General features: G+C 44.3%; 1 protein-coding gene across 1 annotated transcript; it reads right to left on the minus strand.

Moving 5' to 3' along the window:
* Positions 1-2,123: 2,123 nt before the first annotated feature.
* Positions 2,124-13,469, minus strand: LOC128120037 (17-beta-hydroxysteroid dehydrogenase type 6-like). The gene is made up of 4 exons (XM_052753790.1): positions 13,098-13,469; positions 8,705-8,963; positions 4,737-4,900; positions 2,124-2,648 (listed from the first exon to the last, which is right to left on the minus strand). Exons 1-4 carry the CDS (start codon positions 13,408-13,410, stop codon positions 2,434-2,436), a joined length of 951 nt encoding a protein of 316 aa, XP_052609750.1. The 5' UTR covers positions 13,411-13,469; the 3' UTR covers positions 2,124-2,433.
* Positions 13,470-26,523: the final 13,054 nt, after the last annotated feature.

Consider the following 26,523-nt stretch of genomic DNA (forward strand, 5'->3'; position numbering starts at 1 on the left):
GAGGTACTAGGAACACACCAAGGTAGTTCTTGTAGTATAATATTGCAGAAGCTAACCTTTCTGTAAAGTGTGTGTGCACGTGTGCACACTTGCGTGTGTGTGTGTGTGTGTGTGTGTGTGTGTGTGTGCTGAGCAATGCAAATATAGATTTATTAAGAGTTACCAAGGAAAATGAGAAATAACTCCCAAGATTTGGAAGAGTTCCAAATAGCCTCTATGTTTTATTTTATTACTATTTGAAGGTTGACCAGATGGCTCAGTAACTAACAGCACTTGCCATGAAAGCCTGATGGCTTGAGTTTGAACATCAGAATGAATGCTGGAAGGAGAGAACCCACTTCTAAAAATTACCCTCTGATGACCCGGATACAAGTATTATGGCATGCGTCTGTACATGAGCACACACACAAACATTCATCATAAACTAAAACCGGGCGATGGCGGCACACGCCCTTAATCCCAGGACTCAGGAGACAGAAACAGGAGGATCTCTGTGAGTTGGAGGCCAGCCTGGTCTACAGAGTGAGTACCAGGGCTGTTACACAGAGAAACCCTGTCTCAGGAAAAAAACAAATAAACAAACAAAAAAAAAACATCCCCCCCAAATAAACCCAAAATACTACTAATAATGAGGAACTAAAAAAAAGGAAACATTTGTGTCAAACACTATGTAATGTTTAGTTGGCCCCCACCCTTATGTACTTAGCACATAGCGTAGGAAATATGTCACCTCACTTCCATCTCCAGTGACATCACTCCTCCATTCCCTAAAGGACTGTTCTGAAGGTTTGAAATGTTTGCTTTTCACAATTGCTCCGCTGGGCGTGGCTTCTGTGCATGACAGGCAGCCAACATCCAAAGTTGCTGTTCTCTGAAAGAAAGAACTTGCCCTCTCTCCATTTCCCCACTTCTCATAAAGCTTCTCTGCGGCATCAAGCTTCCACCCAGAGCTCTTCTCTCGGTCTGCGCATCTTGTCCAGTCTTGCCTTCCGTCTCTGAGTTAATGGGGCGTAATAAGCATAAGCAAACTGCATGCTAGGTCTCAACGTTCAGGAAAGTGAGTCTCCCCCACTTACTCGTCAAAATTCTCTTGGCTTCTCCTGCCTTTTTGCTCTTGCATTAAATTTTAAAGTCAAATTCTCCATTTGAAAATAAAATGCTGCTGGACTTTTGATTGGACTGTAATCACACTGAATTTATAAATTATTTTTGGGGAAAAATGATGCTATGTGTTGCTTTTTGATCCTGAGACCCCTATTCGTGAGTATTGTGTATGTTTACATTGATTTATTCTTTCTCCAAGCTCTTTCCACAAAACCTCATGATATTTATTTTAGGGGAAATTTTGCTCATCATCAAAGTCAGTACTAAGCACTTTCTATTTTTGTGAGTCTATATTAGTTTTAAAGTCCTTAGGATGGACGAGGTCTAAGGTTCACTCCAGAATGGTCTAGGTTGGACTTCAGAGCCATGACAACATTTAATAAAAAAGTTAAATCAGGGGCTGGAGAGATGGCTCAGAGGTTAAGAGCACTGACTGCTCTTCCAGAGGTCCTGAGTTCAATTCCCAGCAACCACATGGTGGCTGACAACCATCTGTAATGAGATCTGGTGCCCTCTTCTGGCCTGCATTCATACATGCACATAAAATAAAAATAAATCATTAAAAATAATAAAAATAAATAAATAAATTAATTAATTAATTAAAAAACAGGCTGGATGTGGTATCGCATGCTGTTAATCCCAGCACTCAGGAGGCAGGGGCAGGTAGATCTCTGTGAATTCCAGGCCAGTACGGTCTACAAAGTGAGCTCCAGGACAGTCAGCCAGGGCTGTTACACACAGAAACCCTGTCTTGAAAAAACAAAAACAAAACAAATAAACAAGCAAAAAGAGTCTCAGTTGGGGGCTGGAGAGATGGCTCAGTTGTTAAAAGCAGCCGATGCTCTTGCTAAGGACCCAGGTTCGGTTCCCAGCCCCCACACAGGGAGGCTCACAACCGTCTATATTCTGTCACCTTTGACCTCCTGGGACACCTGCACACTCACACGCATACCCACACACAAACATACATAAGTACACAAGAAAAAACAGGTTAAATGTTCTTATATGGCTCTGTTTAATTGGACGAGAAAGAATGACACACTATGGAAATATTCTCAAGAAAATGATTAAAATAGTAGTAAATCTGGTATATTTGTAATGTGGACATCTTGACTAAGAGTGAGACAGACAGATCTCTATGAGTTCGAGGCCAGCCAGGGTTGTAGAGTGAGACCCGGTGTCTGTGGGGGTGGAGAGGAAAAGAAAAGAAATAGCCGGATAAATGGTTTAGGCAAGAAAGCTTGTTAGCACGGATAGCTTGGGTTCGAACTAACACCCACAGAGACACAAATGGTTTCTTCACTCCAAGAGCCACTGAACCGGGAACCTTCAGACCGCTTGAGCTGGCTTGCACCTAGATCTGAATATGTAGTCCGTCAGTGACCTAGGCAAGTAAGAGAGAGGTATGAAGATAAGCTGGGCATCCCAGCCCACGGAGTATCGGGTGCGTGGGTGCCTGGAGGTCAGCGCGTGCTCCATGCAGTCGGTGACCGGGCTCAGGTCGGCGCTGCACATCCCGAATTTTTGTGTGGAGTTGCTGCAAACTGAAGGAAAACAGTTAGGAGGTCAGCAGTCTCTCCTCTGGATCATTTGAAGATTTCGTTGCGTGTGGTCACGGAAGGCTAACTAGGGTTAACTTACGTGAGGACCAGGATTCCAGATCAGACCTGTGTGTCCTGATATGGTAATCACTAGCCACACGCATAAACACCAAACCTTTGCTTTTATTTAATTCTAGGAATTGGGTTTGTTTGCTTGTGAGTCAGGGTCTCTCTGTGTAGCCCTGACTGTCCTGGATCTCGCTCTGTAGACCAGGCTGGCCTCAAACTCACAGAAATCCGCCTGTCTCTGCCTCCCATGTGCTGGGATTAAAGGTGTGTATCAACACATCCAGCCTTAGTAAATTTTATTTTTTTTATTTTCAAGACGGGGTTTTTCTGTGTAACTGCCCTGGCTGTCCTGGAACTCCCTCTGTAGAGCAGGCTGGCCTCCAACTCACAGACATGTGCCTGCCTCTGCCACCCAGGTGCTGGGATTAAAGTATGCACCACCACTGCCCAGCAGTAAATTTTATTTTTAAAACTCTACTCCATGACTGGTTTAGCATAAGTACATAGATTTTCTTTTCTACTGAAAATTTTATTATTCATTTATTTATTGTGTGTATATTTATATATGTCTGCACATGATACATCCCATGTGTGGGGGTCGGGGGGCAGCCTTGGGGGGTTGGTTCCATTCTACACCTTTATATGGGTTCTGAAGATTGAACATAGGTAATTGGGCTTAAGTAGCCAACACTGTTACCAGCTAAGCTATATTGCTGGCCCTCACTTATAAATTTGTGCATTTTAGCTGAGTTATAACTTACATATCATAAAAATCCAGCCAGTTAAAATGTACAAACTATAGGTTTTTAGTGGGTTTAGAGTTGTAGAACCATCACCGCATTTGAACTTTAGACCATTTTCTACATTCTTAAAATAAACCCTGTAGGATGGGAAGGTGGCTCAGTGGTAGAGTTCTTGCCTAGAACACGTGTGGCCCTGGGATCCATCACCACATGACACCACACACACATATACACACATACGTATATACTCTCACATACACACACACACACACACACACACACACATACAAACACATACATATACACACATATATATGAACACACACTTAAAACATAAGCCACAATACATATACATACATTTACACACACATAAACACATAATCCTGAAAGCCACTTTTTTCTCTCCAGTCTACCTAAACCAAGGCAACATCTAATCTATCTGTCTCCATGGATTTGCCTGGGCATTTTATATAAATAGAATCATGCATTTTATTCATCGTTGTGTGTTGTGTGTATTGTCATAGCATGTGGTGCATGCCAGAGAGAGTGCTCTTAGAAGTCACCTGTGTTTTCTTTTTCTTACACAAGCACACACACCACCTCTATACTCTCTACCAAAAGGAAGACTCTGGGGCTAGCCACACTGCAGGTAAAGTGCTCTGCTGTGGAATAGTCCTCTCTTACACTGTAAAGATTTGTCACTCAAATTGGTTTTAATAAAACACTGATTGGCCGGACAGGAAGTATAGGTGGGGCAACCAAACTAAGGATGATGGGAAGGAGAAGAGCACAGTCAGGCAGAATGCCAGCCGGACGCTGAGCAAGCAGGACATGTAGAAAACGAGGTAACAAGCCACCAGCCATGTGGCAAAGCATAAACAGACATATGGGTTAATTTAAATGTAAGTTAGCTAGTAACAAGCCTGAGCTATCAGCCAAGCATTTGTAATTCATATTCAGCCTCTGTGTCCGTTATTTGGGTATTTGGGACTGGGCAGTTGGGACAGGAAATGTCCGTCTACAATGCTTGCCATTCAAACCCCCAGAACCCACATAAAAAGCCAGGCCATGTCTGTAATCCCAGCGTGGTAGGATGGAAATACAGTTCCCGGGACTTTCTAGACTGCCAGTCACCAAGTTCATTCAGAGACCTTGTCTCAAAAACTAAGGTGGGGGAGTGAGAGATGACACCCAAAGTCCACCTCTGCTCTCCACATGTACACACACACACACATACACACACACACACACAGACCTACATACACACAGAGTAACTTACAATCATCAAAAAACTGCTGTCCGTAGGCTTCCTTGACATGCTCGGGGACTGCTTCCCAGACTTTCTTGCTTCTCTCAAGGATTAAGTCTGCATTGGTCATTACAGTTTTGAAGCTCCCAGGTTCAATTATGCTGACTTTCACCCCAAAATCTTGAATCTCACACCTGAAATGAAAGTACTTAAATTACCTCCTTTGATGAAAATAATCACTATTTTCAGTTCTCTCTCTCTCTCTCTCTCTCTCTCTCTCTCTCTCTCTCTCTCTCTGTGTGTGTGTGTGTGTGTGTGTGTGTGTGTGTGTGTGTGTGTGCGTGTGTGTGTGTTAGTTTGAATGTAATTGACTCCCATAACCCCATAATCTCATAGAGAGTGGCTGTATTAGGAGGTGTGGCCTTGTTGGAGGAGGATGGATGGATGGATGGATGGATGGATGGATGGATGGATGGATGACACACGCCTTTAATCCAGATCTTGAGGATGGAGGGTACACCTTTAATCTGGGCCACACCTTCTGTTGAAAGTGTGTCATTGTGGGGACAGGCTGTGAGGTCTTTTTCTTTACTCAGTGTGACAGTCGACTTCCTGTTGCCTCTGAGTCAAGATATAGGACTCAGCTCCAGCACCACATCTGCCTGAAGGCCACCATGCACCCCCATCATTGCTCATAAATGGACTGAACCTCTGAAACTGTAAGTGAGCCACTCTCAATTAAATGTCTTCTTTGTAAGAGTTGCTGTTGTCCTGGTGTCTCTTTACAGCAATAAAAACCCAAAGTAAGACTCTCTGTCTCTCTCTGTCTCTGTCTCTGTCTCTGTCTCTGTCTCTGTCTCTCTCTCTCTTTCTCTCTCTCTCTCTCTCTCTCTCTCTCTCTCTCTCTCTCTCACACACACACACACACACACACACACACACTTATAACAATAGCTTTACTGCAAATTCTTAAGGACAGAGTGCCAAGTGGAGTGGTACACCTTTATCCCAGCACTTAGGGGGCAGAGGCAGGTGGATCTCTGTGATCTGAGGCCAGTCTGGTCTACAGAGTGAGTTCCAGGCCAGCCATGGCTACATAGTGAGACTCTGTCTCAAAAGCATAAAATAAAGGACAGAGAAATAGGAAAAATAATAAACATTTAAACATTCAATAATTGGAACATGATTACACCAACATATTATATTACCCCATAACCATTAATCTGATCATCTGAACCGTTCTTTTGCTTTATTTGAATTTTATTTTACTCTGTGTGTATGTATATGTGTGTGTGTGTGTTTACCACATCATATCTGTTGGAGGTGAGAGTCCAACTGGCAGGTGTGTGTGGGTGGGTGTGTGTGGGTGGGTGTTTACCACATCGTATCTGTTGGAGGTCAGAGTCCAACTGGCAGGTGTGTGTGTGTGTGTGTGTGTGTGTGTTTACACATCGTACCTGTAGGTGATCAGAGTCCGACTGGGAGGAATCAGTCCTCTCCCCCCTGCACACAGGTGTTCAGGATGGATCTCAGCTCCTCTCCCCCCTGCACACAGGTGTTCAGGATGGATCTCAGCTCCCCCCCCCCAACGCAGGTGTTCAGGATGGCTCTCAGCCCCCCCCCCCCACACACAGGTGTTCAGGATGGCTCTCAGCTCCTCTCCCCCCTGCACGCAGGTGTTCAGGATGGATCTCAGCTCCTCTCCCCCCTGCACGCAGGTGTTCAGGATGGATCTCAGCTCCCCCCCCCCCCCCCCCGCACGCAGGTGTTCAGGATGGCTCTCAGCACCCCCCACCCCCTGCACGTAGGTGTTCAGGATGGATCTCCGCTCCTCTCCCCCCTGCACGCAGGTGTTCAGGATGGCTCTCAGCCCCCCTCCCACACGTAGGTGTTCAGGATGGCTCTCAGCGCCCCCCACCCCCCGCACGTAGGTGTTCAGGATGGCTCTCAGCTCCTCTCCCCCCCTGCACGCAGGTGTTCAGGATGGATCTCAGCTCCTCTCCCCCCTGCACACAGATGTTCAGGATGGATCTCAGCTCCTCTCCCCCCTGCACACAGATGTTCAGGATGGATCTCAGGCCCCCCCCCCCCCAACGCAGGTGTTCAGGATGGATCTCAGCTCCTCTCCCCCCTGCACGCAGGTGTTCAGGATGGCTCTCCGCTCAGCAGCACATGCCTTCGCCCACTGTAGCTGTCTCACCAACCCCTACGCGGCTCTTTTAACAAGAGCACAGGCTGCTCTTCCAGACGACAAAGGTTTGTTTACCAGCACCCATATGGCGCCTTACAACCGGCCATAACTCAGGTAGGTCCCAGGGCATCTGACACAGTCTTCTGACCTCTACAAGCACCAGAGATGGACATGGTACACACATCTACATTCAGAGAAACACTTGTACGCAAACAGTGGACACAGCGCAGGCACCCACATGCAGATGTGCACTCATACACATAAAATAAAAGCGTTAAGTACCCAGAAGGGGAACAGAAGACCAGTAACGAAGAAAATAGCATTGATTGTGATGGTGCTGTGCTAGGTGGTTGTTTTGTTTTGTTGTTTTGTTTTCCGAGACAGGGTTTCTCTGTGTAGTGTTGGTGCCTGTCCTGGCTCTCGCTCTGTAGACCAGGCTGGCCTTGAACTTGCCTGCCTCTGCCTCCCGAGTGCTGGGATTAAAGGCGTGTGCCACCACCGCCCAGCCGCTAGGTGTTTTATATGCATGAACTGAGCATGTTAATACTGAGTTCCTCACCTCAAAAATTTCACAGTGAGTAAAGGGCCCACATCCAGAGAAGGAAGATGGTGAGCAGCCTAGACGAGGCAAGCGACAGACTCTCCACTGGAGCCTTCAGACACAACGAGGCTCTGGCAACAACCTCACCAGATTTTTGACTCTGAAGAACTCTGAGGGGATAACTGTGTTGTTTTAAAACACCACAAACTTTAAATTCCTTGTGATAATGTATTATAGGAGCCATGGGAAGCTAATGATTACTACAAGATCATATCCAAGCCTCTTTTCCCAAGATCAAGTCCTGGTAAAGGGAGTTTGTACAAAAACATGTTGTACCAGGTGGTGGGCTGACTACACATGTTCCTACGTCCACGGTACTTGCTTGACTAGAGGAGAGTCGGTCTTAGGTCTAGACAGTGGCTCTGTCTATTATTACATATGACATAGGCAAATATTTAACCTTCTCTCTGCAGTTCCCGAAGACACAGACTGTCTTCCAGGCAGAAAAGCAAAAGTCATCCTCCCTGCAGAAGAGGAATCTTGTAAGGGATGAATCTTGAGAACTAACTGTGATGTAGCAGCAGAAGATAAGGACTTTGGGTTAGAACACCATTCTGCCAAACCTTGACTGACAGCTGAGTTTTGGAAAAAAAAAAAAACTTAAGTTTGGGTCTCAGTTTCCATGAATTAGTAATAATACCCACGTATGGGATTTTTGAACCAGACCAGTGTGGTAATGCATGCTTTTAATCCAAGCACTTGGGAGGCAAGGCAGACAGATCTCTTTGAGTTAGGGGGCCTGCCAGGGGTACATAGTGAGATCCTGTCTGAAGAAAAAGGTTGATTGATTGGTTGATTGGTTTTTAGATAGCTGATAGCACACACCTGTAACCCCAGCCCTGGGAAAGTTGGACTAGGATGCTCAGGAGTTCAAGGCCAGCCTCAGCTACCTGAAAGCAAGGCAGAGGTCAGCCTGGGCTACCTACGACCCTGTTTCAAAACAACCAACAAAGGATTTTAGGTGGCTCATGTCTGTAATCTCAGCATGCAGGAAGCCAGGACAGGAGGAGAGTCTAAGCTTGAGGCCAACAAGACCTATAGAGAGAGACCCAGGCTAGACTGGGTCACAGAGTGAGATCCTGTGTCAGACAGTACAACAGATGTGTGGAGAGACGGAACAGACAGCCTGCAAAAGCTCAAAGCACAGTGTCCGCGGCAGTGACGCATTTTGGGACTTTTGGTTTTTATCTTTATGGAGTCAGTTACCTTAGTACATCTGAAAACGCTTCAACCCCATACTTGGAGCAACTGTAGAATCCCGAACAAAAGGCAATTCTTCCCAAAACACTGGAGACATTGACGATCCTGCCCCGAGCCTTCCTCACCAGGGGAAGCATGCTCAGAGTCACCTGGATCAAACCAAACAGGTTCACTCGAAAGGCACCCATGTAGTCCTCGGGTTTCAGCCACTCCATGTAAGCAAACGGTGGGAAAACACCTGCGTTATTAACCAAACCCCAGAGTCCTGAAACAACAGAATGTAAATCAAGGCTTGGATTTCTGATGAAAATAACCATGACTTAGGTTGGCCAGTTTTCCTGCTAATAAACAACTAAAAATGCTAGAGAGAAAAAAAAAAGTTGAAAGCCCGGCGGCGGTGGTGGCGCACGCCTTTAATCCCAGCACTCGGGAGGCAGAGCCAGGCGGATCTCTGTGAGTTCAAGGCCAGCCTGGGCTACAGAGTGAGTTCCAGGAAAGGTGCAAAGCTACACAGAGAAAGCCTGTCTCGAAAAACTAAATAAATAAATAAATAAATAAATAAATAAATAAATAAATAAATAATTGAGATGAGATCTCCTTCCATAGCCTAGGCTGACCTATAACTAACGATCCTCCTCCTTCCACCTCCCAAGTACTGGGATTACAACTGTAAACCACCATGTCTGGAAATACATATCTTAAATATATCAGTACAGGGGCTTTTGGTTTGGGGGTTTTGTGCTGCCTGGTTTTATGTCAACATGATACAAGCTTGGGTTATGTCAAAGAAAGGAGCCTCAATTGAGAAAATGTCTTCATAGGCTGCAGCCGTGGAGCATTTTCTTAATTAGGGATTGTTGGGGGAGGGCCCAGCTGTCAATCATGGTGGATGGTGCCATTCCTAAACTGGTGGTCTGGGTTCTATCAGAAAGCAGGCTGAGCAAGTCATAATGAACAAGCCAGTAAGCGGCACCCCTTCATGGCCTCTGCATCAGCTTGTGCCTCCAGGATCCTGCTCTGTTTGAGTCCCTGTCCTGTCTCCCTTTGATGCTGAACAGTGATAGTTAAGCATAAGTCAAATGAACCCTTTTCTCCCCAAGCTGCTCTGGTCATAGTGTCGCACAGCAATAGTAACCCTAAGACAGGTTTATTTTTGTTGTTGTTTTGTTTTGTTAGTTGGTGTTGTTGGATTGTTTTGTTTTGTTTCTGGGGTGTGTGTGTGTGTGTGTGTGTGTGTGTGTGTGTGTGTGTGTGTGTGTGTGTGTGTTTGAGACAGGTTCTCTCTATGTGGCCCTGGCTATCCTGAAACTCACTATATAGACTCACTTCTCCACCTGCCTCTGCCTCCCAAATGCTGGGATTAAAGGTGTACACCACCACTCGATCCTATCAATAAAAAATTATTAAAAGTCAGACCAGGGCTGGAGAGGTGGCTCAGAGGTTAAGAGCACTGGCTGCTCTTCCAGAGGTCCTGAGTTCAATTCCCAGCAACCACATGGTGGCTCACAGCCATCTGTAGTGAGATCTGGCGCCCTCTTCTGGTTTGTAGACAGAACACTGTATGTGTAATAAATAAATAAATCTTTTTAAAAAAAAAAAAAAAGGTCAGACCAAATGCTAAGGAGTGCAATAATCTAGAGAAAATAAATAGAACGAGGATTTCTGGTTTTGATTTTTAAGGGAATTTGTCAGCCTGTGAACTTTAACTTTAGTAATTCTAGAGGTGGCAGGTTTCCACAATACCTTCTGGACTTTAAATCCTAAGAAACGTATTCAGTCAGAAGAAAGTCATTTTAGATGGAAGATTCTCAAGAAAGAATGATGGAACAGGCCATAGGCATAGACGCACATGCCTGTTATCCAAGCATTCGGGAGGCAGAGGCAGGAGAATTGCTGCTAGTTCAAGGCCAGCCTGGTCTACATAGGAGTTCCCAGCTAGTCAAGGCTACGTAGTGAGACTATTTCCAAAAAAAAGATAATAATAACACCACAAGAACCATCTTGGACTGATGGGATGGCTCAGCAGGAAGAGTGGTTGCCAGGCCTGAGATGGCCTGAGTTTGATCCCTGGACCCAGGCAAAGAGGGAAGGAGAGCATAAACTCCATGACGTAGTTCTCTGATCCCCACGTGCACACCACGGCACGTGCATGCCCCATGCAATAATAGCAAATCACGTATTCTAAAGGAAAAAAAATCTAATTTGATAAGTTAGATGAACAAACTTTCTGTAAGAACTAAAGTGAAAACCATGCGTATTATAAAGTTTAGTAGTGGAGAATGTGGAACAAAAACTTTGGTCAGGGAAGTCAAGTATGGTTGCTTATAGTCACAGCATGGGTTTCACAGAAGAAATTAAATCTAAAACTCTCCTGAACGTAAAGAATTATTTCTTGGGGCTGGAGAGATGGCTCAGGAGTTAAGATCACTGGCTGCTCTTCCAGAGGATCTGGGTTCAATTCCCAGCACCCACAGATGCTTACAACTCTCCTACTCTAGTCTCAGGGTATCCAATACCTCCTTCTAGCTTTCATGGGCACCAGGCACACAAGTGGTACACAGAAGACATTCATGGAGGCAAAACACCCATAACCCATAAAATAAAGTCTTTAGAAAAAAATTTTAAAGTTTGTCTATAAATACATGGAGTTCATTTTTCACGTAACATTTCTGTGTAACATGCAAATGTTTCCAAGGAAATGAAACACGACAAAAGGTCATGGCACCTTGATTTAGGGTGAGTAGGCCAGATGGATCTAGAAATTCTCACTTGACAGTAAGTCTCTGTTGATGAAAACATTCTTGAGTCATAGGGCATGGAGAAATCAAGCTGGTCCTGACCTAGAAGATTCATTACTACTGGCTCTTTTTCATAGTTGTAAAGTGCTGTGCTGTAAGAGGAAACGAGTCATCAGTCTTACCCAGCCGTGAATGCTGTGAACTGTGACAAGTGACTAGCCTGGCAAGACACGCTCACTAGCGCAATAGTGTCACGAGCGTCACCGGAGTAGCCAACTGCTTTCTTCTTGGGCTTAAAGTCCACACCACAAGATGAATAATCCCTTACCTGGCACCACTGTCGGGGCCCTCGGGGAGAACCTCCTACTATTATCCTGATGAGTAGGCACAGTGCTAAATCCTGAGTTATCGTCATACCCTTAGATGAATGCATCTCTCAGCCCTCATCAGAGGAGCTTTCCTTTGTCGTGGATGGTGATTAACACAGAGACCCAATAACTGATCAAAGTACAGACTTAAATGCCCAGACGTAAGTGAGACCTCTGTGTCGTACTCCCGTGCCCAAGGTTCAGGAATCAGAGAAGAGGGGCAAAAAGGATGTCAGAACCAGCGGCAGTGGGCGATTACACAGAAACGGCACATTCAGGACACAAAAGGAAAGCTGCCCATAGGAACTTACAGCTGTTGTGACAACACACTCAAGATCTGTGCAAGTTCAACCAGACAAAATTCCTACACGGAGAGAAGAGGTGGGCACCAAGACCCACCCATGGCAGAGGAGTTATCGGCAATCGGTAGCTGCTGGGAGTGTAGCCCCTGGTAAATTAACCACGCTCTAGTGGAAGGCTACACGTCCAAAAATATATGGACAGTGGAAGGAGAAGGAGACACAAAGTTGGGTTGGTAGGAAAGAGTTGGGAGAGGCACAAACATGATCAAAACATACTGTGCAACTCTAAAAAACTAATAACTTTTTAATAAATAGCTTTTTTAAGGCAGAGATTGCGACAGCTTGCACAAAACCTTCACACGCTCAAGCTGGACAAAGTCCCTGCACAGCGGAGGGGAAGTGGGCCCAGAGTCCTACCACAACCAAGAAGCTGTCAACAATGGCAAGTGCTCTGTGAGGGAAAATCGGTTTTCTTCAGGGGATGATGACACTAGATATATCAGCACATTCTAGGGCCGGCCACGCTCAGGAGTAGTCAGGCAGCACAAATCAGACTCCTGGTAGTGGGTTTTTTCGCTTGTTTGCTTGCTTTGTTTTTTTTTCCCCCATAGAGACAGGGTTTCTCTATGTAACAGGCCTGGCTGTCCTGGAATGCACTTTGTAGACCAGGCTGGCCTTGAACTCACAGAGATCCATCCGCCTTTACCTCCTGAGTGCTGGGATTAAAGGCGTGCGCCACCATGCCCGGCTTTTTGTTTTTATTTTTAAGAGAAAGAACATGAAATTGGGTTGGAGGAGGGGCTGGGAGGAGTTGGGGGACAGAAAAGAATACCAAAAAAAAAAAAATATGTGCTGCATGAAATTATCAAAGAATGAATTTTAAAATGAAAAATAGATAAATACCACTATATTGAATATTTAAAAAGAGAGAAAGAAAAATGACAGTCCAATTTTGAGTATTCAAATTAATAGTGGAAGTATTTCTTTGTACCTTTGTTCCCAACACGCTCCTTCACCCACTGAGTGGCTGCCACAATACTCTCTGTCTTGGTGACATCGAGGATCACTGTCTCCAGCCTGTCTGATGTCTTGCTCCTCAGCTCCTCAGCTCCATTTTCCGTCAGACATGCAGCCAGCACCCTCATGCCTCTCCTGTCCAGCTGTCTGGCCAGCAGGTTCCCAAAGCCCGAGTCACAGCCCGTGATGAAGACATGCTTGTCTTGGAGATGGCTCACCACCTGCCTCTCACGGTACCAACGCAGAAGTTGGTAAAGGACCATAAGGGTCACCAGGTAGAACCACATTTTGAGGGAATGTCCTTGAATAGAAAGAGAATAAATTTTGTCATGCAAATGGATTTGGATGTGGCGTAGAGGATGTATATCACAAATTGCTAAGTGGTCTTATAATAAAAAACTTGTACCAGATATTGATGTAAATGCTGAAAGATCAGAGGTATGCCACATAATCCTACAGACCAAGCAGTCATAGAAAGATCAAATTGAACTCTAAAAGATATGCTAAATAAACAGAAAGGGGTACCGAAAACCCCCAGAAATAGATTACACAATGCTCTATTAACTCTGAATTTTCTCAATGCTAATGAGAAAGGAACAACAGCTGCAGAGAGACACTGGATAATAGAAAAAACTACCAAATTAAATCAGCCTGTATACTTTAAAGATGTGTTGACCTCAGAATGGAAACCAGGATACGTATTATATTGGGGAAAAGGTTTTGCTTTTGTTTCCACAAGAGAAGAAAAGCTATGGAAACCATCAAAATTGATAAAGGTTTGATCTGAACAAATGAGACCTCTAAATTAGAAGAGATGAAAGTTCATCAACCAACGTGACTATTAAATTTAAATTAACTTATACTACTAACAGATGCTTTTCATTTAATCAGATATAACTTGCCAAAAGGGAACCTCCCCAAAGTTAGGGTTGGGGAAGGGTTTTGTTTTTGTCATTCAGGACAATGAAGGCTAAAAAAAAAAACAGATGTTTTTGTTTTTGTTTTGTTGTTGTTTTTTGAGACAGGTTTTCTCTGTGTAGTTTTGGTGCCTGTCCTGGATCTCACTCTGTAGATGAGGCTGGCCTCGAACTCACAGAGATCTGCCTGGCTCTGCCTCCTGAGTGCTGGGATTAAAGGCATGCATCACCACTGCCTGGCAGGCTAAGGAATCTGAAGAACACTGGACAAATGAGACATCTGAAGAAAAAGGACAAATCATACAGAAAAAAAAGTCCCACAAAATAGGCAATGAATGATGACCACACCTAATGGCAACCTACGAAGTCTTTGAAAAGATGATGGGGCCCCACAATGACAATTCCACATGGACAATAATAATACCACTAAGCTGACAAATACTACTCAAAGATCGCCTTTGGACTACAAACTGCTCAGGACAATATCAAGATGGCTAGCTGAGATGATCCAGCTTCACAGACTACTCCAGTCAGGACTTGACCATAATCCTAAATTTTCTTTGTGTGTCCATAAGACTACCAGTGCACTCAATCAGCAGGAAGTAGCCTAGAAAACTACACTCACATTCCCAAAAAATAGATTATGGATGTTTGTCTTTGTTTAGAATGGTTTGTTACAAGTTGTTAATTGATAATGGTCAGGAAAAAAAAGCTAAACAAAAGAAATTAGATTCAGGGTTCTTGTTTGAAAAAAAAGAGAAAAAAGAAAAAAAGAAGATATAGATAATTGGTAGATTATTGAATCTGAAAAAAAAGATATAAAAATGATAGGATAAAGAGATAGATTACTGAATCTACTCTGAAAAGAAAAAAGGGAGGATATGGATATGATAAGATAAAAAGATAGATTACTGAATCTACTTTTTTTGTTTTTTGTTTGTTTGTTTGTTTTTCGAGACAGGGTTTCTCTGTGTAGCTTTGCGCCTTTCCTGGAACTCACTTAGTAGCCCAGGCTGGCCTCGAACTCACAGAGATCCACCTGGCTCTGCCTCCTGAGTGCTGGGATTAAAGGTGTGCGCCACCGCCACCGCCGCCCCCGCCGCCGCCCCCCGCCGCCGCCACCACCACCACCACCACCGCCGCCACCGCCACAACCACCACCACCCGGCTGAATCTACTTTTTAAAAGCAACTACTAGTTTTAGATATTTTACATTGGATTGGATTTTTATATATTGTATACAAATTATGTGTATTGATACAAATTTGAGATTGATTTTGTTAGAAAATACTGTACGTGTATTTCTAATCTCATTCAAGGTATTGTACCTATACAGTTCATTTAACAATGTAATGCAAATTTCTAGTTCTTGAAAGTTATTATTACCAATTAATTAGGATATAAAGAAATGCAGGTTAATAGTCACTTATTACAATCAAACTTGTAGTCAGGTAAAATATGTTTTCAAGGTCAAACAGAGATATATTTTAGATAGACAGGTTATCTTCAAACACTTCAGAGATCTACAGAATATGGCATTTAAGATGTTTTATTAACAGAGGTTCTTTTTTTAAATGAAAATGAGACATGTCTGCTCCTGGCAGCACCAATCTACTTCAGAGAAGATGATGGGCATCAAAGAAACCCCATATGGAGTTTGCTTTCTTTGTGACAAAAGGTAGCCACTGGGTAAGAAAATGCCCTTGCCTCAACTACTGACAGTATGCTATCCAAATGGACAAGCAGGACACAAAAGAAAGGACTGCCGAACCTTGCTAAGACAAGGTAGGAAGGCCCTTAAGGAAACCCTGCTTCACCTGCGGTGGTGGCACACACCTTTAATCCCAGCACTGGGGAGGCAGAGGCAGGTGGATCTCTGTGAGTTTGAGGCCAGCCTGGTCTACAGAGTGAGTTCCAGGAAAGGCGCAAAGCTACACAGAGAAACCCTGTCTCGAAAAACCAAAAAAAGAAAAAAGAAAAGAAAAGAAAATCCTGCTTCACAGAGGAGTCTGTCAGATAGTCTTGGCCTGTAAGCCAAAGATGGATGTCCCAATGTTGCAGAGAAACCTTTGGTGACTGTCCAGGCAGACAGCTGTTTCTGTCATTTCTCACATTTTTTGGAAGTCATTTGTTTATACTTCTGCTTACTCAGTAAATATTATTTCATTCTCAGGTCTCTGATGGAGTTGAAGACTAGATAGTTATGGTTATAGTTTTCCTTGTTAACAAATTCAGAAAAGAAACTTACTAAAGAGGTATAGAGTGTATAAGTTTGAAAGACATCAAAAGGAAGTTTTCAGTTGGTAATACAAGTTAGGATAGAAAGTAAATTAGGTACAACATTTTGAACTCACCAAAATAGGATAGATAATGGAGTATTTTCTCTGAATTTGTCAAATGTTTATGGACTGTACATTGTTAATGTAATTCTTGACTGTATATATTGTATATACTTATTGTATATAATTTTTCTTATATTAGTTATAACCTTTTATTATTTTAGACAAAAAAAGGGGAAATGTGATATATTGTGTACCCTAATAAAATTTGTCTGAAGATCAGAAGACAGAACAAGCCACTAGATTAAACATAGAAGTCAGGCAGTGGTGGCACACACCTTTAATCCTAGCACTTGGGAGGCAGAGATCTGTCTGGATCTCTGTGAGTTCAAAACCACCCTGGACTACATGAGATTGACTCAGTCTATGAGAGAAACAGAGCCAGGCAGTGGTGGCACACACCTTTAATCCCAGTACTGGGAAGCACACACACTTTTAATCCCAGGAAGTGAAGTCTGGGCGGAGAAAGGTATATAATGCTGTGGGATGTTCTGTATGGCAAATGTGTTGCTAATTAGTCAATAAATTAAACACTGATTGGCCATTGGCTAGGCAGGAAGTGTAGGCGGGACAAGGAGGAGAATAAAGCTGGGAAGTGGAAGGCTGAGTCAGAGAGACACTGCCAGCCGCCACGATGACAAACAGCATGTGAAGATGCCGGTAAGCCACGAGCCATGTGGCAAGGTATAGATGAATGGAAATGGATTAATTTAAGCTGTAAGAACAGTTAGCAAGAAGCCTGCCACGGCCATACAGTTTGTAACCAATATAAGTCTCTGTGTTTACTTGGTTGGGTCTGAGTGGCTATGGGACTGGCAGGTGAGAGAGATTTGTACTGACTGTGGGCCAGGCAGGAAAACTTAAGCTACAAAATGGCGCCCAACGTGGGGCAAGAGTTTCCACCTAAAACCTGAAAAAAAAGATTCTAAAACGGAGCTAAAAACAGTTCCCAATTGTCTCTCTCAAATGAGCGGCAGCTGCCAGTTTGAGCTACTTGTGGGTTCCTAGCGTGTGCGCTCGACCTGCAGTATGGCGGGAATGAGGCCTCTGCAAGTGGCACATTAAGCTGCATGGTGGATTTAGACCCATGATAGCTCCCAGAGCTGGTGGAAAAGGTAACACCGCCATGTTGGGAAGCTGAGGTGGGTGGAGCCAGCAGCCACAGCTGCTGCAGTTTAAGGCAATAGATTCACAATAAGACAGATTCAGATGCAATAGTTTACAATGTGTATAAAAGATATGTAGGCTTGAAAGAGACAAAAAAGATGATATATAGAGTTATAGAAACAAATACATAGTTTTAAAAAATAAAGTCTTTAAAGAGACAGTAAAGGTAGTATAAAAAATAAGCCATGTAAAAATGGATATTACACAGAGAATCTGCATTGTGTTATCTTTGGGACTTTTAACTGCAGAAAAACATTTGATTGTAAAAGCTGTTGAGTTATGCCAAAATGTATATTTTAAAGATACCTTGACTTCAAAATTTGAATATAAGGATATGTTGCTTTGGAAAGGAGACTCTGCTTTTGTTCCCACAGAAAGCCAGAGGCTATGGATTTGTTCCAGATTAAGATACATCAGGTTTGACCAGCCAAGACCCCCTGAAAGGTCTCCGATGACCCCATGGCCCAGATGATCCAACATCCAGAATGGTTTCAAGGCAACTGGCTCAGACGATACAGCCTCATGGACTATTCCATAATTCCATAATCTTAAAATTTTCTTTGTTTCCCCATAAGATACAGCGCCCCCCTCCAGCAGGAAGTAGTAAGAGAAGCTACGCCCAAATTCCCAAATTATATGTAATTTTACTTTGTTAAGGTTAAAACCTTCCTTTCTGGAAAAAAAAAAGGGGGGGGGGGAAGTGCTGTGGGATGTTCTGTATGGCAAATGTGTTGCTAATTAGTCAATAAATAAAACACTGATTGGCCATTGGCTAGGCAGGAAGTGTAGGCGGGACAAGGAAGAGAATAAAGCTGGGAAGTGGAAGGCTGAGTCAGAGAGACACTGCCAGCCACCACGATGACAAACAGCATGTGAAGATGCCGGTAAGCCACGAGCCATGTGGCAAGGTATAGATGAATGGAAATGGATTAATTTAAGCTGTAAGAACAGTTAGCAAGAAATCTGCCACAGCCATACAGTTTGTAAGCAATATAAGTCTCTGTGTTTACTTGGTTGGGTCTGAGGGGCTGTGGGACTGGCAGGTGAGAGAGATTTGTCCTGACAGTGGGCCAGGCAGGAAAACTTAAGCTACAATATAAGGCATGAGGAGACAGGAACTAGAGGCTTTTTCAGGCTGAGGAGTCCTGGAGGTAAGAGGTGGCTTGTTCCTTTGTCTCTCTGATCTTTCAGCATTTACACCAATATCTGGCTCTGGGTTTTTTTTTTTTTTTTTTTTTTTTTTTTTTTTTTTTTTTTTTGGTTTTTCGAGACAGGGTTTCTCTGTGTAGCTTTGCGCCTTTTCCTGGAACTCACTTGGTAGCCCAGGCTGGCCTCGAACTCACAGAGATCCGCCTGGCTCTGCCTCCCGAGTGCTGGGATTAAAGGCGTGCGCCACCACCGCCCGGCGGGTTTTTTGTTATAAGACCGTTTAGCAATTTTTGTTACAAGGAAGAGCTCTTCACCAGCCCTGGGCTTGATTGCCAGTAAGAAAAAACAGAGAGAATGCAGTGGAGTACAATACAGTGACAGATATCTTAGCAAAAGTTATATGCCCATTGCCAGGTGTGTGGCACATGCCCATGATCCCAGTATCAGGAAGGTGGAGGCCAGAGCACTAACCATATGTCAAGTTTTGGGCCATCCTAGGCTATACAAGATGCTATCTAAGAGGGAAGAAAAAAAGTTACATATACTACAAAGAAAAACTCCTAGCTTTGCCTCAAAAAAAAAAAAAAGAAAGAAAGAAAGAAAAAAGAAAAGAACAAAAGCATGGAGGGGAGATTGGAGAGGTGGCTCAGCAGTTAAGAGTACTGCTTGTTCTTCCAGTGGATCCAGATTCAATTCCCAGCACCCACACGTCAGCCCACAACCATTTGTAACCCAGTCCCAGGGGATCAGATCTGACGGCCTCTTCTGGTCTCTGAGGGCACTGCATCACACGGTTCACAGACATACATGCAGACAAAACAGCTATTATACACATAAAATAAAGGTAAAACAAAGTTTTAAAGATCTTACAGTGGCAGTTGAGGGTAGATTAAACAGGGGTTTGTTTGTGGGGAAATCAATTAGAAGATCCAATAGTTTGTGTGAGATATTGCATGCAAAGCAATTTGTAAATATAGACCAATCTGCATGGCTGTTGAAATTGATTTCGTGGGCTGGGATGTATCTCTGTTGGTAGAGTGTCTGCATCAGGCCTTGAGTTAGATGCTCAGCATCTTACAAACCAAGTGTGGTGGCACAAGTCGTGATCCCAGCACTCTGGAGGTAGAGGCAGGAGGATCAGACATTTGAAGTCACCCTCAATGACTACATAGAAAGTTTGAGGTTACAGGAGACTCTGTCTCAAAAAAGATAATGAAATACATGTAACAAGAAAGCAAAAACTTTCCAGGGAGAAAGAGGACCAGCAAAGGGTGGTAAAAAGCGGGGCGGCAGGGGACAAATAACAAAGTATAATGATATGTGTGTATCAAAATGAAAACGCCATGCAGTAGCCCATTGCTTTATAGGCCAACTACAAAAACAATAAATAAAGGAAAAGATTAATGTTTAGAGTTGCCTGTTTCTGTATGGAGTTCTGGAGAACTGCTGACCATTTTTTGTCAGTCTATAAGTGTTGGCTAAACAATATAATCCCTATGAATAGAGATCAAAGATAACTGTGGAGGTGCAAAGACCTGAGGAGGCCTCCCCCACAATGCCTGCAAGAGAGGACCCTACACAATTCATATTTCTTAGTTCATCATAAAGACCCCCCCATTCCTGGCCCCTAACCTCCCTCTCTTAGTTCATTCTATCTCTCTTTATTTATTTTTTTTTTTTTTTGGAGACAGGATCTCACTATATAGCCCTGGCTGTCTGGGAACTCACTATGCAGATCAGGCTAGCTTTAAGCTCACGGAGATTTGCCTGCCTCTGTCTCCTGAGTGCTAGTATCAAAGGTGTGCACCAACACACCTGGCTGTGCCGTGTTCTTTCTTATAACTTACTCTTTAATCTTAGCAAGAAGTTCCCAGTGTGCCAGAAAAGACAGGTTTTTCTGGTTTTCAATGATGTCACTGTGTTGCCCAGGTTGGCCTTGAACACTTGGGCTCAAATGATTCTCATCCTCCGGAGTGACTGGAACCAAGGACTGGCTGCTGTGTCCAGAAATACAGGTTTGCATTACCTCTGCATATGTTTCTCTCACTACTTCTTCCTTTTTTCCCAGCCTTTATCTATTTAGAAAATAATACTTACAACCAGGCAGTGATGGTGCACACCTTTAATCCCAGCACTCGGGAGACAGAGGCAAGCGGATCTCTGTGAGTTCGAGGCCAGCCTGGTCTACAGAGTGAGATCTAGGATAGCCAGGGATACATAGAGAGAGAGAGAGAGAGAGAGAGAGAGAGAGAGAGAGAGAGAGAGAGAGAGGGGAGGGAGGGAGGGAGGGAGGGAGGGAGGGAGGGAAGGAAGGAAGGAAGGAAGGAAGGAAGGAAGGAAGGAAGGAAGGAAAGAAAAAGGAAATTATACTTAATTAAGAGTCAGGTCAAACATTATTTTCATTCAACCAGCATTAATTCAACATTTACTCTGAATCAGACAGTCAGAAACTGGGAGGTACTGACACACAACCATCAACGAAACAGTCCCTTTGAGTCAGTCAGGTGTGGTGGCATCTTATCTACAATCCCTGTGCTGGACAGGCCAAGGCAGGAGGAGTACATCAAGTTGAAAGATAACCAGGGCTACAAATCAAGACCCAGCTCTAAAGAACCGAAAACAAACAAATAAAACCTCAGTCTATTCTCTGTTGAATTTTCAGTCTTAGTGTGAAAACAGATAAGAAAATGCAACAGCTGATGTAGCCGCTGAATCAGATGCACATGCTGCAGTCAACAGCTCCCTACCCATGCTCATGCAAGGAACCCTAATGATACTCTGAGAGTCCCTCACCCAAAAAAAGGTGTGACAGTGGAAGCAGGAGCTTGTCAGGGAAAGGAGGTTCTGTGGGAGTGGGGGAGGGATAAGAGATTTGAGTGGAGGGAATGCGATCAACATACATTTACACACATGCACTCAGGTTCTCTAGAGGAAAAGAATTGATAGAATAAAAACATATGTTACAAAGGGGATGTGGAGATTGACTTACACAACACGCACTGATGGTCTGTGATGACTGTCTCCACACTAGAGAGGCTTAGAACCCTGCACCTCAACAGTCCCGGCTGTCCTGAAAGGCCTCAAGGATTCCAGGGGAGTCTCTGGTTTTCAGTCTATGTTGGCCAAGAGAGCAGAGTTCCAATGTTAATGAAGGATGTCAACACAGGCGACATGCTCACTGGTGAGAGTCTAAGGTGGGCTTGCAAAAAAAAAAAAAAAATCAACTGCTTCTCCCTCAGACTTTGTGTCTAGGCCTCCACCAGACGGTGCCACCTACTCTGGGGAAGGGGCATCCTCCTTCAGCTAATCCTTCCAGGAAATACTCTTACAAACCTACCCAGAGGTATTTTTCTTAGTTGATTCCAGATCTGATCAAGTTGGCAACCCGAAAGATTAATCACCAAAACTTCATTCTTTGTCAACTTGACACCCAATCGCACCTCATTTCATACCTGATTTCTAAATGAAGACAACAATGTCATAATTCCACCTCACTATCCTATGTACAACGGAAAATACACTTTCTTCTTTTGTAGTTTTCTTTGAAACAGGGTCTCACTATGTAGCTCTGGCTGTCTTAGAATTCATTATGTAGACCAAGCTGGCTTTGAATTCACAGAGTTCAAAAGCCTGCCTCTCTGCCTCCAACGTGCTAGGATTAAACATGTGCACCACCACACCTGGCTGCTATCCTTTTTTAAGTAATATTTTTGGTTCTTTGAGAATGTCATACAGGCACCTATGTGTTTTGATCGTAGCCACACCTCACCCTGTCCCCCCTAACTCCTCCCAGATCCACTCCCCACCTCCTGGCCCTCCTCCAAACTTCATGTCCCTTTTAAAAAATATGTTTTTATTTTTGTGTGAGTGAACACGCCTGGTGCCTGCAGAAGTCAGAAGAGGGCATCAGGTCCCCTGGAACTGGAGTTAGACAGTTGTGAACTGCCGCGTGGGTGCTGGGAATCGAACCCAGGTCTTCTAGAGGGCAGTAAGCACTCTTAGCTGCTAAGGCATCTCTCTCCTGCTCCCTGGCTTTTGCTTTTGTTTTTAATAACTCACTGAATCCAGTCAGTGCTGCCCATATGCATGCAGTCAACCTGCCATCTTTAAGAACCACACCCTTAAAGAACATTACTTTCTCCCTCAGCAGCCATCTAGGATCAACAACTCCTCCACTAGGAGTCGGGGCTGGTGAACCCCTCCATGGCTCCAGGCTGCAATGCTGACTGCCTTGAATTTGCGCCTGACTGGTTCAAGCATCCACAGACACTGTAAGTTCATGAGTGCAGATATCCTGTCATGTCCAGATGTCCCTGTTTTGTCCGGGATCTCACCAAGTCTTCCAGCCTCCTCTTCTAAGATATTTCCTGATCCTTGGAGAAAGGTCTGATATAGATGTCTCATTTATGGCCGAGACACTTTTTTTTTTTTCTCTGCACTTTGACCAGCTGTGAGTTTCTGAAGATGTATTCTTCTTAACAAAACAGGACAGAAGCCTTCACAGTGATGACCAGTCTCATTTCTGTAATGGGTCTTGTGGCCTTAACTGGTGTTTATAATACCTGTTCTGTGTTTCCTCTACCCTCAGCAAGGACCTCAGCGGTCTCAATTCTGTCCCTGAAGGGGAAGCTCATCTTTTCAATCCTGAAATGTTTGGACCATTTATTATCCTGCCTGGATGGTATTGTAGTTTCCCATTGACTTTAATCTTTCACAGGATGTGGTCACACCAAGAGATGTCCTCAAGAATCCTCAGCATCCCAGATCTACCCACACGCGTCTTCAAACATCTTCCTCACCAAATTCTCCAGTCGTGTCCCTTCTCTGCCCCTGACCATTTAGCCACTCCGGTGGCCACAACCCATGAATCAGTCTACTTGCACATCTGGCCATTTTTCCTTCAAAGCAAAATGCTCAGCCATCTGTATTACCTCAAGTTCTGCCCACTGGGAAGATCTACCTTCAACAATGTCCTTGAGGATTGTCTCAGAAAGGAGCTGTAGTACTGTGACTGTCCACTTCTGGGTGATGCCTGCATAGTATGCAGAACCACCCCTAAACCAGGCACCTGCTCTTCCTCAGTCACTCATCAGGCACAACCAAGAAGCCAAAGGTGCTTGTTTGGGACAGATGATGTGGTAACAGGTGCAAGACCCATGTACATTTGGGTAACTTCTTCATGTAACTGACTTGTGCCCTCAGGACCAGTTCAGGCCCAGTACACTGCATCCATTTGATGGTGGATTGGTGCTGTTCACATCCAACTTTACAACTGGGTGTGTCAGGCAACACCCAGTTCATATTGGTCAGCTCAGGTTGCATGGTAGCTTAGGGGCCCATTGTCAAATGTTCAATTTCTATTAAGGCCCAAGAGCAGACCAAGAAAGCTGTCTCTCAAAAGGAGAATAGTCAGGCGGTGGTGGTGCACCCCTTTAATCCCAGCACTCGGGAGGCAGAGGCAGGCAGATCTCTGTGAGTTCGAGGCCAGCCTGGTCTACATAGAGAGATCCAGGACAGGCTCCAAAGCTACACAGAGAAACCCTGTCTTGAAGAGAGAGAGAGAGAGAGAGAGAGAGAGAGAGAGAGAGAGAGAGAGAGAGAGAGAGAGAGAGAGATCGTTGAAACACCAAAAAGAGGAGGGAAGACTGGGCAATTCCTCAGCTCCTGCACCTAACATCCTTGTGGAACACTGAATCATCAAGAAAGATTCTTGATACACTGCACTTCATAATTGGAAAACTGGGATACACTTCAAAAATTGGAAAAAAGAAATACATCACAAAGTTGACATCAGGACACTTGAGATAAAGTTTTTACACAATTTAGTGAAATGTGTCAAAGTAGAAGCTTGTTGAAGATTCTGAAATTATCCTGGAAGCAGAAGTCCATGTCCCATCAACAGAATACAGATGCCAGGTTGGGAACCTGGCTAGTATCATGTACTGGATGCCTGGAAAGGTGACCTGCATTGCCCAAGCACAGCACCACCTCCTGGAGCCTTAGTGTCCCATGCACAGTTCTGCATGAGAGTGATCTAATTCAGAATGTTTTCATAAGCCAATTTTGTTTGTTTTTCAAATATACAGCCTCTGCAAAAACACCTAAAAATAAAAAAAAAAGAATAGTCTCCCTATGACAATAGAGCCTTGCTCAAAAATCCCAAGGACCCCTGCCTTGATTTAGCGATGAGGGGCTTGGCAAAGGCTCCAACAGCATCCTTATATACCACCGTCGGGTCTGCTGGACCACGTGGCAAAATCAGCAACGCAGCCTGGACCTGTTGAGGAGACTTCTCCTGTTGCAGGCCCCATTCAAAACTAGCAGCTTTTTGAGGCACTTGGTATACGAGCCAGGTGAGGAATGTGCTGCCTACAAGATCAAAATAGAACCACTAAGCATTGCGCTTCTTTCTTGGTGTTAGGAGGGGCCAGGTGCAGTAACCTTAGAAGGAATGTCTTCACATGGCCCACATTACTGGACTCCTAGAAGGGTAGAAGGCCCTTGGATTTTCGTTACATTTATTTCCCGTCCTCTGATACATAAATGCTTTACCAAGAACTCCAGAGTGGTTGCTAAATCTTGCTCACTTGGTGTAGCTAGAGTTTTCCTGCCTGGCCCATGGTCAGGGCAAATCTCTCTCACCTGCCAGTCCCACAGCCGCTCAGACCCAACCAAGTAAACACAGAGACTTATATTGGTTACAAACTGTATGGCCGTGGCAGGCTTCTTGCTAACTGTTCTTACAGCTTAAATTAATCCATTTCTATAAATCTATATCTTGCCACGTGGCTCGTGGCTTACTGGCATCTTCACATGCTGTTTGTCATCGTAGCAGCTGGCAGTGTCTCTCTGACTCAGCCTTCCACTTCCCAGCTTTATTCTCCTCCTTGTCCCACCTACACTTCCTGCCTAGCCAATGACCAATCAGTGTTTTATTTATTGCCCAATCAGCAACACATTTGCCATACAGAACATCCCACAGCAACTTGGTCCAAACAACATAATGTTATCAACAGAATGGACCAGCGTGAGACCTTGTAGAAGAGATGGGTGATTAGGATCCTACCAACAAAGTTATGACACAGAGCTGGGTAATTAGTATACCCTTGCGACAGAAGAGTGGCATCGTGCTGATGGCCTTGCCATCCATCGGTGATAGTTTTTGCCATTTTGACACAAACTAGAGTCACCTGGGACACGGGCTGCTCAACTGAAGTGTTTCCTCCATCAGATTGGCCTGTTGGCATGCCTATGAGACAGTCTCGTGTTTAGTGACACATGTGGGAGAGCCGGGACCACCGTGGGCAGTGCCACCCATGAGCAGGTGGTCTTGGGTTGTATAAGAGAGCAGGCTGAGCAAGTCGTGGAGAGCAAGCCAGTGAGCAGCATGCCCCTGCGGTCTATGCTTGAGTTCCTGCCTCCAGGTTCCCACTTGAGCTTCCGCCCTGGCTTCCCTTGATGATGGGCTCTAAGCTGTAAGATAAAATAAAACCTCCCTTCCCCATCGATTCTTGTCACGGTGTTTATCACAGCAACAGGAACCAAAGTCGGGCACCAGCTGAAAGCAAACTGTTTCTGGTGATCCTTATCCACAAGTATCCAAAAAAAAAAAAAAAAGAGAGAGAGAGAGATGGTTCTGTGTTAAGAACACTTCCAGAGGACCCAGTTCAGTTCCCAGCACCGGCATAGCAGCTCACAACCGCTTGTAACTGCAGTTCCAGAGGCTCCAACATCCTCCTCAGGCTTCCACGGCCATCAGCACACATGTGGTGCATATACATTCATACATTCAGGCAGACCTACACATACCCAAAAATAAATAAATCTT

Source organism: Peromyscus californicus, unplaced genomic scaffold (genome assembly GCF_007827085.1).
Source record: "Peromyscus californicus insignis strain IS unplaced genomic scaffold, ASM782708v3 Scaffold_24__1_contigs__length_46423439, whole genome shotgun sequence".
In the NCBI taxonomy this organism is placed as follows: Eukaryota; Metazoa; Chordata; class Mammalia; order Rodentia; family Cricetidae; genus Peromyscus; species Peromyscus californicus.

Coding starts and splice junctions, on each gene's coding strand:
- LOC128120037 (XM_052753790.1), bottom strand. CDS start 13,410: ATGTGGTTCTACCTGGTGACCCTTATGGTCCTTTACCAACTTCTGCGT. Junction 8,964..13,097: donor GGAGCGTGTTGGGAACAAAG/GTACAAAGAAAT, acceptor CTGTTGTTTCAG/GACTCTGGGGTTTGGTTAAT. Junction 4,901..8,704: donor GCGTTTTCAGATGTACTAAG/GTAACTGACTCC, acceptor CTTTCATTTCAG/GTGTGAGATTCAAGATTTTG.